The 13998-nt window shown below is 33.8% G+C and overlaps 1 protein-coding gene across 1 annotated transcript; it reads left to right on the top strand.

Annotated features, from left to right (window-relative positions):
- Positions 1-2899: 2899 nt before the first annotated feature.
- LOC132183111 (mitogen-activated protein kinase kinase kinase 1-like) lies at positions 2900-12501 on the top strand. Its single transcript, XM_059596512.1, has 9 exons — positions 2900-4195; positions 6280-6364; positions 6524-6586; positions 7463-7620; positions 8777-8849; positions 8953-9012; positions 10621-10731; positions 11095-11319; positions 11884-12501. The coding sequence occupies exons 1-8, from the start codon at positions 3198-3200 to the stop codon at positions 11281-11283; spliced, it is 1737 nt and encodes a 578-aa protein (XP_059452495.1). The 5' UTR covers positions 2900-3197; the 3' UTR covers positions 11284-11319; positions 11884-12501.
- The last annotated feature ends 1497 nt before the right edge of the window (positions 12502-13998 follow it).

Genomic DNA, 13998 nt, shown 5'->3' with positions numbered 1-13998 from the left:
AATATTTGTTTTAACAGAAAATTTTTTATTCCAAGAACATAAGAAAATTTGTTTTAATCTTTGAATTACTCATTTGAATAAATAAAAGTTGATTTCAAATGCCCGAGACGATGAATCCACATGTAGTAAGAGCATTCATAGTGAGTTACACATTTTAAATTTGTAATAAAATATCTAAATTTGGTTATCTACTAAACCAAATGAATTTGCATTTCATCTATAGTGATTACACAAATATAGGAAAGTGCTATAGATGAATGCACAAATTTTTCATATTTTTCTCTATCCCTTTATTTATATATATCCAAAAAAAAAAAAAAAAATCATCAAAGAACAAGTATATATTTGAAAAATAAGATAGAAGCAATATTATTTAAATGATATAGAAAAAAGAATATATATTGTATTTAGAAAATTTAATAGTTAAAACAGAAAAAAATAACTTTTAATTAACTAACTTAGATAGAAAATATTCACTGATAAATAAATAAATAAGAATATAGACTCGTAAATATAGTGTGAATGCATGAACCCAAACTTCTTCGGGCGTGTGTTTCGACCCATACAAACTTCTGAGCTTCTCGACCTATCTAGATAAACTGACTTTTATTATATCTTAGGTATAATTAGCTGTGGACCGTTTGATTGGGCCACCTGAAGTGGGCCGAAGCTTTGCCCAGTTTTTCTTTTTATAAAAAAAAAAAAGTATTGCACAGTTTACTTGCCGTGCGGAAATGGGTTGAAATCCAGCTGGATTCCAGCTTTGCTGGGTTACAGTATGACAAAACCAAGTAACCAACAAAAGAGAGACAATCAAAAAGTTACAATCAACTCCTCTGTCGCATGCTCAGAAAAAAAAAAAAAAAAAACTCCTCTATCGCATCTTCGCATTCACACTGCCGCCAAATTCTGCGAGGGTTGGAAAATCTAGGCAAGCATTCGGGTCAGTTCGATCCAGTTGGAAAATCTAGGCAAGAATTTGGCTCAGTTCGATCCAGTTGGAAAATCTAGGCAAGCATTCGGGTCAGTGGGCAAGCATTTGGCTCAGTTCGATCCAATAAACCCACACACACACACGTGTGTGTATATATATCCTATGAGAAATGCTAAAGACTTAACTATTTTGTTTAACTTAGAATCTACTTTTGCCTTATTTTTTAATTTAAAAAAATAAAAAATGAAAAAAGTTTTCGAAGCAATAATTTTTATTTTAGTTATTATTTTTTTAGTTTTTTTTTTTAAATAAAAATTGTATTTTGCTTCCGAATTTTTTTCCTTATTTTGAATTTAAAAAATAACAAAATAAAAAAATAAAAAAAATGTATGAAGCAATAATTTTTATTTTGGTCATTCTTATATTTGATTTTTTTTTTTAAATAAAAATTGTATTTTTATTCATAAATGTGAAAAAATTGTGTAAAAAATTAGCATTATTCTTGTTATAAATAATGCAATGATCGATGAACATTGTCACATCAACTTAATGAGATGATAATATGACGAGTTTGTAATATATAGCATTTATTTGTTATATGACCAGTAGTACTATTTATTAGACTATTATATTATTTTTAGTCAATTTGATAAAGTGACTGTAAAAACTAACCATTAAATTAGTAATCATAAATTAAAAAGAACAGTTTTTTTATTATCACCACATCATATAATAAGGAATGTAATGGTGCAGTAAATATCATTTTTCTTACATTACATAATGGACTATAATTGATCATTGACCTGACACTCTTAGCATGCTATACTATAATTGATAATTGACTTGACAATCCCATTATGCTGTAGAATAATTTGTTCTTTGGTTTTGGTACATCAACAGACTGGCAAACCCCTTTCATTTCTCAAACTTTCAGTTTTAGGATATTCACAAGTCAAATAACTGAAAAAAAACGACAATTCATTATGATTGACATAAATATTTTATTTAGAAAGCTGAAAAAAGACAGCGTGTGTTTATAATTTTGAAAAGTTTTTTTTTTTTTTTTTTGTTGTTGTTGTTGAGTTCACACTTGAAAAGGTTTTTTGGGATTTTTAATTGTTTGTTAATAATTTTAATAAAAAAACAGTACTTTTAGTTTTAAAAGTAGAAAATTGCTTTCAAAACTGTTACAAAATTAGGCATAATTTTTTTAAGTGAATTTTTATTTAAACCAATTTATTAAATTAACGTGTAATAAAAGTACACGTGACTCTCACAAATATTAGTACATATATTAAAAATACACATGTATTTTAGTATTGTAGATTTGGACAAGATTTTTAATTACTTCGTGAATAATGTTAGGGATCATATTTTTATTTTCTTCTTATATTCGTAAAGTTAATGTGACTTTCAAGTATGATTCATTTAAAATTACATCAATTTTAGAAGAATAAAAAAAATAAAAAGATAATTTATAACCTTACTCGTTGAAAATTAAAAAGAGCATAACCCAAATTTTACTACAACAAAATAAAAACGCTTTAAATCACAAAAGATTGTGAAGGTCATCCGTTACGCGAGCGTGGGGTGGAAATTTCAAAAACCAAAAAAATCTCCCAATCCTAATTTTGTTTTTTTTGTTTGTTGGTTGGATATTCAGACAAACCCTAAAGAAAAGGAAAAAAAAAAAAAATAATAATAATATGTTTTATCTAAAATTTAATAATAATTTTAAAAATCACATCAATTTTAAAAACATTTTAAATCACAAAAGATTGTGAAGGTCATGCATTACGTGGGCGTGGGGTGGAAATTCCAAAAACCAAAAAACATCTCCCAATCCTAATTTTGTTTTTTTTTGTTGGTTGGATATTCAGACAAACCCTAAAGAAAAGGAAAGAAAAACCTCCAATCCTAATTCACTGATCCAGTCATCCACTCTACGGTCTACGTGGCACCGCGTTTTCCCTCTCCATTTCGACGGCGTTTACTAGTCTCTCTCTTCAACCATTTCGACTCTTCGGTCAGCGGCTCCCAATCTCTTCTTCCCCCAAAGCTCAAACCAGCTCCTTTTTAAGCATTTTCTCTCAAAATTTTATCGGTAAAGTTACAGAAAAAGTATAGAACTACCTTTGTTTTTGTTCGGTCCAAAGATTAAGAAGAGAGATAGATAACGCACAGCAGAACTTTCTCGCACTTTTTGTGCTCTTCTTACCAAAAGGAAACCCTGGCGGTGAATCTTCGATGGGTTTAGCTCTCTATGCATCATCTACCACGATTTCTCAGTCGTAGCAAGCAAAGCAAAGGCATGGATCGGGGGAAGAAGCCGAGGAAGCCGAAGCTCGAACGCCGCAATGCGCTCAATCGCGTTGAGTACGACGCCTCTTCCTCGTCTTCCTCTCTCGAAGACTCTACGTCGTCGGCTTCCCTCCACACTCGATCCCTTGACCGATCGGACCGCACGAGCTTCCGAATCGAAGGAATCGAGGGCGAGATCGAAGTGATATGCAAGCGGTTGGGGTTCTCCGGGCCCGAGGACTTCGCGATCTCGGAGTCAGAGTGGGCAGCTCGGACTATCCGATCGTCGTCGGATATTCTACCGAGGTCGAGATTGCAAGGGTTGAGTGGTCCAATAATAGAGGAAGAGGAAGACACGGAGCAAAGTGAAGCTGTAGCTGAATTGCGTGAGATAATTGAGGATGCTGTGAGAATCGGGGATGGAACTGAGTTGACTCGAGCTGATCAAGCCGAATCGAGCGGGTGCTGTGTGACCGGTGGTTGTGGTAGCGGTGACGGTGGTGGTGGTGGTGGAGGAGGAGGGAATGGAATCAAAGGCATTCGACCGTCGCCGGTGCTTAAGCCGCCGCCGGCTATGAGGGTTCTGGTAGTTGATAATGGGTGCTCGACTTGGGACCTTATGAAGGACTTTGCGCCGGATGATGAGAGAGGTCGTGTGATGATTGCGTATAGCTCTTCTTCCGATGAAGAAGCGGAGGAGGATAAAGAAGAAGAGGAAGAAAAGGAAGAGATTGAGTTGGCGACGGTGAAGAGAGAGGTGGTGGGGAAGGAGGAGATTGTGGTGAGGGGTGGGGAGATAGCTGAGCTATCCGACTCGTTTACTGCGTCGAATGATGAAGATTCGTCTAGCAGTACCACGGTTTCTCCAAATGGGAGAGTTAGGCCCGATACCTCGTCTTGGGAAAAGGGAATCATTCTGGGACGCGGGTCGTTTGGATCAGTGTTTGAAGGAATCGCTGCGTAAGTTTCCGAATGCTAATTATATTATGCGAGAAAGAGTAAATTTAATATCTAATGTTAGATTGTCTTGTGTGATACCATGATAGATTACCATGAATTTAATCATCTAATCCAGTGTACATTATAGTTAACTGTAACCTTATTAGATGCAACATTGGGATAAAAAGTTGCTACAGCTACAGAATCCTTCTTGAACACGGCCTTATCACATTCTAGCTTTTAGTTAAGCATAAGTGTACCAAATTCGTGCTAAATTTCTGGACAAACGACTTGTTAAAGTATTAATTTAAATAATTACCTTTACTGTTAGCTTAAGTTTTTGGAATAAGTGGTAATTTAGCACAAACTATCAAGTTCCCATTCTTGTACCATGTGCGATGGCAATTTGTTCTCCAAGTAAAATTGGATTTAACTTTGGCAGGTTACATCACAATAGATGAAGTCATTGATTTGGAGAAAGATCTAGATATAGACGCTGTTTGGAATTGATAAGGGAGTATAGATTGGGATTGATGCATAATCCCCTAGGTGGAATTAGTTAAAAGGGAAGGTCACACTGTTTCAAATTTTTGAGTGATGGAAAAAAAGATAGACCTTAGATCTTGTTTCCACTTTTTTCGGTCATTCTAGATACAATTTTTAAATATTGGATCTTCCTAATTAATGATTGACTAAAGGCTTTTTCGTGTCGATTCTGACACTGACTATCTTATGATAGTGATCTCTCAAGTTATGGGGGATGATTTAAACCTAATGCCTGCCACAAAATATTCTACTTTCGTACTACCTCCCAAGGTCCATTGGCTACATGTTGTTGTTCTTATGAAAGACCAAGTGGTTGATAAAGAGGTTTTAGGCTTATTTGAGTTGTTTCGTTGTTAGGTTCTCCTAAGGTTGCACTTATAATTTTATTTATTTATTTATTATTATTATTATTATTATTTATTTATTTATTTTAAGAAAAGGTTCTCATAAGGTTGTGGTCAAAGTTTTAGACAATTGCCTAAATTGTCTCCCCTCCCTCGCTTCCCCCAATTTGGTCATTAGAAACAGACATGCCGATGCAACCATAGAAGATTGATGGGCTGTTACTTTGCAACTTCGTAGATTCCAAGATTTATTTTGTGTTTATGTGCGATGCATATTGGGTTCAGTCTTATATGGTTTTCATCAGGAGTTTAGGGTTAAAAACAATTTTTAATTTCGGTTTTTATTTCATGGTTTATGTCAGTTTTGTAAAGAGGGGAAAAGTTGTTATTTTTTGATACTCTTGCAAATTTAGGGTCTTTTGATAATTCAGTCGAGTCTAGAACTTTCTAGGAATTTCTAAGGGTATGTTTGTTAAGCTTTTTGAAAACACTTTTCTGTTTTAAAACCCAAAAACACACGTCTCAAAACATTTAACAAATTATTCACTTTTTAGAAAACATAATATTTTTCAAAAAACAAAATACAACACACATTTTTTTTTTGACATGTCCACACAAGGGAAGGGGGAGGGGGGATTCGAACTAGTGACCTCCGCTTCATGAATAAAAAAAATTGGTGCTTATTATATATATATAAGCATGGTTCCACACAGAGAAAAATAAAAGAAATGATAGAATTTATTATTTTTCAACAGAAAAAGATGGTTGTAAACATGCCTCGAAAAATAAACATGTGTTTTCTCAAAATAAACATGTTCAGATTTTGCAAAACAATTTTCAAAAAGTCTACCAAACAATTTTCTTATGTGGATCTCATAGAAAATACTTTTAAAATGTGGACACTAAATCAAGTCTTTCTCCTTACTTATCAAAACCCTAGAACCCCTCATATTTTCCCTACCCATTAGGCACCAAATTAGATGGGCATCAGCTGTATCTTCCATCCTTTGATAATATTTTATTTCCCATAAAATTTTTGTACTTCTGTAAGAAAATTCATATTTCTTGTCTGTGCAGTACAATTTATTAGCTGCTGCTGGTCTCTTTATATAAGTATATGTAAATAAAGAACTTCAGTTTTTTCCCCCTTTTTTGTGTCCTGATGTGTTATTTGTACTTGTTGTTTATTGTTAATTTTCCTGCCCCTCTCTGCAGCAATGGAGTCTTTTTTGCTGTGAAGGAAGTTTCACTGCTTGATCAAGGAAGTCAGGGAAAGCAAAGTGTTTATCAACTTGAGCAGGTGAGACAGGCTTATACTTTATTCTGGTGTAGTATTTTGGTTTTGAGTACTGATATTCTGTACAAGCTTGATAATTTTTTGGGACTGGAAAGCTTATCCTGTTCCATTTTTCTATTTCTGCCTAGATTTTATTTTCTCATCCAGTGCTGCTTTTTTCAGGAGATTGCACTTTTAAGTCAGTTCGAACATGAGAACATAGTTCAATATTATGGCACGGCTAAGGTACCTTACTTTTTTCATGTTTTTTCTGTCCTGAATAACAAAATTGCCATTGCAGTTCATTACATTATGCACTTATAACACCATAGAAAGTAATTATGCTTGTCAAAATCATTATTCAAAGTTTAAATTGCTCATATTCATGTCATGATATGTAGGTAACTTCTTCCAGTGATTTGTTAGGCACTTCTTGGTGTTACACTTGTGCCCAGCAGTCAGTGGTGCCTATCTGCATATTTATAAAAGAGTCCATCTCTGTGTACTAAAAGTGCAAAATACTAATATGTACTATTCAATGTGTAATTCATTATTAAGTTATTACAGTTGAAGAGAAGAAGAAATAAAAGAAGAAAGAAGAGAAGAGAGGAAGAAGAAGAAGCTGTCTTATTCCTTATGCATGTGCCATACGGCATCTAAATGTGTTTGAATAGAAAAATCATGCAATTTATTATGGAATTATAATTAATGTAGATTACAATAGTAATGACAATAAGATCAGAGAATAGTGGCAGAATTAGATCAAAATCAGCTAGGTTTCCTTCTTCAACAATTACCGCATAATTTCACCCTCTCCTTCTTATTCACATACCTATACAAATACTGGTAATATGTACATGTGATATTGTGACTTTGCATGCACTTATAGCTGTAGTCAGACATTCAGTTCTCAGGTTGTTTCCATATCAGCTATGGTGCCTGTTTCACTCTATTATCTTTGTGTTTGTATTCACAAATATCAGGATTCTTATTGTATAAGAATGATATATTGCATCGCCAAACACTTTGGTTAAAGGATTAAGCTTTGATATAGTTTCCTGTTTTACATAAATTTTCTGATTAATTAAGCATATATTTATGTTCTGCTCATGGTTGTTGTAGGATGAATCAAAACTATATATCTTTCTAGAGCTAGTATCACAAGGCTCCCTTTTAAAGCTCTATCAGAGGTATCATCTTCTAGATTCTCAAGTCTCCTCATATACAAGACAGATACTGCATGGTTTGAAGTATCTTCATGACAGAAATGTCGTCCACAGGTGATTACAAATATTCTCTTTTGTCATTTATTTATGTGATACTCAGGTTATTTGGTTATCTTGCTCTCAACTGATTTTGAAATAGTTTTTGCTTGGAATATGTGTTTCTTATTATGTCTTTGCTTACCCTTTCCTTCAGTGAGCTGTGTCATAAGTCATATCCCCCTTCCTCGTACCTCGTACCGAAAAGATTTCCTTTTTTGTGTGTGTGTGAGAAGGGGGAGGGAAATGCTATGTCATTCGCAGGATGTCAGTGCTTCATGCTTTACCAACTCAGTTAATTGATACCTTATCTGACAAAGGCCTTTTATTTGTGCCACCTTGAAGAATTTAGTTGGAATCACACCATCAAAAGAAAGTATAATATCCTTAAAAGACCTGAAATAGAAACCATTTAAATAAGAAGACCTATGGGCCATTACTACAATCATGTTCAGAAAATCCAGAAATTATTAATACAGTCGACCCTCAATTTTAATGGAGGTCTTGAATTATCCTTATATTAAAATCAAACCTCAATTCAAGATTTCTTTGATCTTTAAGCTTGTTTTTCCTTTAGCCTCTGGTACTTGCTTCTGAGGTCCTTTTAATATAGTGATTGATTTACTACTTATCAAAAAAATATAGTGATTGATTTACTTCATGAAAACTTCTGTTGGCTCTACTATATCTCTTTTCGCACTCAGTAGTGTCTTTGTAAACCATTATGCCTTCTCTAGAGCAAAAATAAGATTGGGTATTTTCCTTTTTTCTCTCTCTTTCTTTTCAGCAGGAAGAACTAGAAAATTTCTGAATGGATACTTTTGTATTATAGAACAAACATTATATATGTCAATTTTGGGATCTGGATTGCAAAGTTTTTCTAAGCATTGACCATTTGAACTTTGATAAATTACGTGCATGATAATGCTTGTCTCTGGATTTTCTTAATATATCTTTTTGCTTTTCTCACTATGCCGTTTACTAGCTTGTTTAATGTCCCTTTTTGAACCTTATATTTTTCCCTCAATCATTGTCTTGTAATAGTAAATCTTTGACTTAAGAATGCAGAAACAATTGTTAGTTTCACTATGTATAGATAAACAGACAGACATGCAATTACTAACTATTTGTAATTAATCTTCAAAGTTTTATCTCTTTCTTTCCTGTATTGAAGGGATGTCAAATGTGCAAATATATTGGTGGATGTAAATGGATCTGTGAAGCTTGCAGACTTTGGATTGGCAAAGGTTTTTCTTCTCTGCCTCTATTATGATTTTTCCCTCATTTTAAATAACTCCAAAATGATTGTCTATTTCTTTCTTTAACGTTGATGGTTGTATCTATTTTCAGGCTACCAAATTGAATGATCTTTTGTCTTGCAAGGGGACTGCATTCTGGATGGCCCCTGAGGTTTGCCTTTACCCTTTTTTTTAGAAAAAGTTAATAAGCTAACGGATGGTTCCAGTAATAATGATTTTTTTTTTTTTTTTTTTATGAATATAATAATTAATTAGTTTTATTTCCATATTCAACGTTGGAGAAAACATGGGTTTAAGTATTAACTTATTTGAGTGCATGTGAGCTCTATTAAGTATTAACAGCTATTGCTGAAACACTTGCACTTACAATTCTGCTCTTGTATTTGTTAAGGACTTGCGTATAAAGTTGGCAACTAAATTTGATTGTATCAAAGTTTGAGCATATCAGTAACTGACAATTGGATTGAAAGCTGACATAGCCCTAGAAATCATAAAAATTTAGGAATTTCAAAGTGCGCTTCAAAATAGTGTATCAAACTGAGGCACAATCATGAGGGATTTTTTCCCTGCCGGTTCTGTGTTTGCTCTTGATAACCCAGTTTTCACCCTAATTAGATCTAAGGCTTTGTTTGTTTAGGCGTAAAATATTTTCTGAAAAATGTTTTTCGTATTTTCCGGTGTTTGGTGCCATCGAAAATAATAGTCAATTTTTCGGTTTGACCAAAAAAGCTTTTTAAGTTTTGGAAAATTGTTTATGTTTTTAAATTTTGTAAACCATTTTCCAAGTTTGAGTTTCTCCTTCTCAAACTGCTGAACTTCAGCCAGACCACTGTAAGAGGTTGTCAGAAGTCGCCAGCCATTTTCCACCATCGCTCATTTTCTAAAAGAGCCAAACGCCGAAAAATATTTTCTGAGAAATAATTTTTTTAATTTTTTTTTTTTTTTCTGAAAAATAATTTTGTTGAAAATATTTTCCGACATAAAATATTTACGTCGAAACAAACGAAGCCTAAATTGCTGCTGTTTGTCTATAACCATTATGAATCTTTTATGCTTTTGACGTGGCTACTGACCTAAGAGCTTGGTTGGTGAAATACCTTTCGTGTTGTGGATTGTTGAATCTCAGATAATATTGAATGTTTTGGGATTTGATATGAAAATTGTTTCCTAAAACAAAACTACATAACCTTTAGTGCCAACTAAATTTGGGTCAGCTCTGGGTTAAATTGGAAGGCTTTCTTCATTCAATTGGGTTGTGAGATATTTGGCCTGTTGTTCTAGATGACAAAATATTGAGTATAAGTAATTTATAAGATTATAGATACAAGGAAGATGTGGAATATATTTTTAAAATTTACATGCATGGCAGTTGAACTAACTTTCCCCTTATTTATACACCATCTATATGTTGAAGTCTAGCTAATGACTATAAGTTGACGGACATTTACGGTTGATGTTGGATTTGTACTTCTGGATACTTGGCAAAGTATCATAGATTTTGCGTTGATATTAGTTTTTTTCTTCACACTCAGCCGCAATGTTGTCGTATGGTAATTAGATGGTCTAATGCTTTTCTCTGGGGGCATACATATATACATTGGATATTTATTTGCCTTCGAAAGAATTGAACTTACAAGATGGTACTTTGTTAAAAAATTTCCTATTTGTTGTTGGGGGGACTTCATATTGATTATATGGAGTATTTCACATCCAGTAAATTCTATCAAGTGTTTCTGATTATCAAGCTGTGGATGTACAGGTTGTTAATGGGAAGAACCAAGGATATGGGCTTCCAGCCGATATATGGAGCCTTGGATGCACTGTATTGGAGATGTTGACAAGTCAGATTCCATATTCGGGTTTGGAAGGGGTGCGTGTCATGTTCTCCTTACTCTTTTGCTTCTCCTTGATGTTTATTGTTATGATGATGCTGATGCCTTTTATAGATTGTAAAGCATAACGTTCTCTTCTACTTTTGTAATAATACTTGTTTTGTATACTTGTTAGAAAATTTTATGGTATTTAATACATTCAATACAAGAAGGTCAAATTTTCTTATATATATGTATATATATAAAATTCTATTTTCTTTAGTTTTATTTTCTTCTATATAATTTTTGCAAAACTGTTGAGTTGAACCTGCAAAATATAACCTACTCCTGTTTGAATGCAACTTATCATTGCACAACCGTTTGTTTTGGGGCTAAAAGCATCATCTGCTGTGACTTGGCAGATGGCAGCGTTGTTTAAAATTGGAAAGGGTGAACCACCTCCTGTTGCTGATTCTCTCTCAAGAGATGCAAGGGATTTTGTCCTGCAGTGCCTTCGAGCAAAGGCCCATGATCGTCCTACTGCTGCTCAGCTCTTGGACCATCCATTTGTAAAGAGGCCACTTTCCACATCCTCGGGCTCAGGGCGTTGAAATACTTCCCTTGGCTAAATCCATGAAGATAATGAGGTAAAAGTTATATTTATTTCACATCCTTGTATAGCTGCTCTTTCTACCTGAAACTCCATGACAGTGGAAATGTAAAATGAGAATGAACGTTGCCTTCTGCATGTTATTGGAACCTGGATAACATGAACTTCCTAAACATTAATTAGACATTGTAATGGTGTCCGTCCTTGTCACAACATGAAAACCTTTTTCCTACTGGAAGACGCTAGAAACCTAAGACACTTAAAATCCCTTTTTTATCTTTCATGTTTAGGCACCTGAATTTCCACCTACTTTGACCATTGTGATACATATCAGAAATGCAAATCTTAGCTGGGCAGGAGGTTTAACTTGTCTTATCATCGTTAGTTGGATTGGCTGTTAAAGCAAAAAAAAAAAGCTGTCTGAGATTGTTTACTCACAGTTTTTCCCATATCTCCGTCCATGAACTTCCATTTAATTTTCACATTCTGGGCAAGTTCAAACATTTTAATTCACCTGAAAAACGTTCAAACATTTCTCTGCATTTTGGGTTAGTTTTGTTATTATCTGTCACCGACACAATATCTTTGCTTTTGACCGCAGTTCCTTCCATCTCTAGACGTGCAAGAATTTTTTCATGTTGCATCCTCAAGTTGGTGAATTTTTCTGGACTCAATATTGCAGCCACTAAATTTTGCTTGTGCAGTCGAGAGTAGACTTGATTCTGGTTAGGTTATGGCTTAAATCGATTTCCAAACACTGGGTTAGGTCTACAAATGGATCTATAACGGGGAAAAGAAGCAAGCATGCAGAGGATGCTGGTCTTAAATTATTTTATTGTGGGAAAAAGAAAATAGATTTCTTTGATGTAAGATGTTGCTAGTCCTTTTTTTTTTTTTTTTTCTTTTCTTTTCTAGAGTTAAAATTTTAGGGATTGAAAGATTTTAGGGGCGTAAGGTGTGAGGAGTAATTGTTGTAATATTCCGAAGACATGTAGGGTTTGTATATAATATCTCTTAATTGACAGAATGGCGTACACTTGTAGTAATTGCTTCTCTTCTCCGTGGCTTATTCCACGCAAATATCCAATATTTTGTATGGTCAATTGTGATGTGCAGACAATTCTTTAGTATGGCATCAACAAATGGGATATGCTCTATTGCTCTTGTCTTGACATAGATTCTACCACTTTTGAGCTATAAAATTTTGCTGTTCTCTCTCTCTCTCTCTCTCTCTCTCTCTCTCTTTTTTGTATTTTAGGCTCCGTATAGTTCGACGTAAAATGGTTTCTTTCATAAAATATTTTCAGGAAAGCCATTCTCTGGAAATATTTTCTGTCGAAAATATTTTACGGCGTTTACCTTGCACATGAAAAATAATTTTTTTTAATATCTTTTTTTATATAAATTTTTTTCAATAAGATCTCCGCCGGAACCTGCACAGGACTTGTTCGAGACCCTGCAGGGACCTGCCCGGGACCCCATCGGAACTTAACCGGGACTTGTCTGGGACCTCGCCGGGTCTTAACCGGGACCCGCCCAGGACTTGCCTGAGACCCCGCCGGGACCCGCCCAAGACTTAATCGGGACTTGACCAGGACCTGACCGAGACTTGCTTGGGACTTGCCTGGGACTTGACCAGGACCCTCTCGGGACTTACCAGAAAATTAAAGAAGAATTTTTGGTCAAAAGGAAAATATTTTTTGTTGACCACTATTTTACGTCGAAGTAAACACCGTAAAATACATAAATAATTTTTTAGAAATCATTTTACGTCGAAGTAAACGGAGCCTTAGTTTTCATTTGAGGCCAAAAGAAAGGAAGCACATTCCCTTAAATTGGTACTTTGAAGAGTCAAATCATTTAAATTATTAAATGTTTTGATACACTCATAATTTAACACAAATATGGTTCAATCATTTTGTTGGTCGTGCTCAAGTATAAGATTTGTATTTTTGCTCTTTTTATTGTTATTATTTTTGGAATGATGTGAGGTATAATTGGATTTTCATGTTATTTCTGTTGCTTATTTGACAGAAAAGTTGATAGAGGTCTCGAATTTAAAATGATCATAAATTTGGGTCTCAAATCTATTAAATTGGTAACTGAGATCTAAAACTCAAAATCACTATTTTCTAAAAAAAAAAAAAAAAAAAATCAACAAATTTCTTTTTCTCATACAATAGATTAATGCTAAACTTACAATTGATCCACAATTCTTTTATAACTTTTTAACACTTATAAATATGTTATAAAAGAGTTTGTAAACCAGATATAGGTCTAACATTACTCCATATGAATATACGAAATAATCATCAACAATCAAAAGTGCAATCTTCAACTGTAAAAAATACTAACTCTAGCATGTTTAACATCAACAAAAAAAATGTAATTATTGTGGGAGCCTTGGATTCACATGATGTACTTAAGTATGTAAGTATCACATGTTTTTCAATTAGCATTAACAAAGTTAGAAGAAATTTTATTACTTCTCATATTTAAGTATGCAAGTATCACATGAAATTTTATGTTAAAGAAATTTTGTCTCTTAGGAGTTTATTTGGTCATGCGATTTGCAGGCCTAAATTGTGATTTGAAACAAAATTGCAAAAAAAAAAGTATTATTTAGAACCGTTTTTTAAAAAATTGTAGTTTAAAAATGTATATTGGTTTCCAAATCACTATGGTTTAAAAGTTTAAACTGCAATTATAAAGGCCA

Source organism: Corylus avellana, chromosome ca1, assembly GCF_901000735.1.
Source record: "Corylus avellana chromosome ca1, CavTom2PMs-1.0".
In the NCBI taxonomy this organism is placed as follows: Eukaryota; Viridiplantae; Streptophyta; class Magnoliopsida; order Fagales; family Betulaceae; genus Corylus; species Corylus avellana.
Note: the sequence above shows the minus strand (reverse complement) of the source record. Positions and strands in the feature narration are given on the sequence as shown.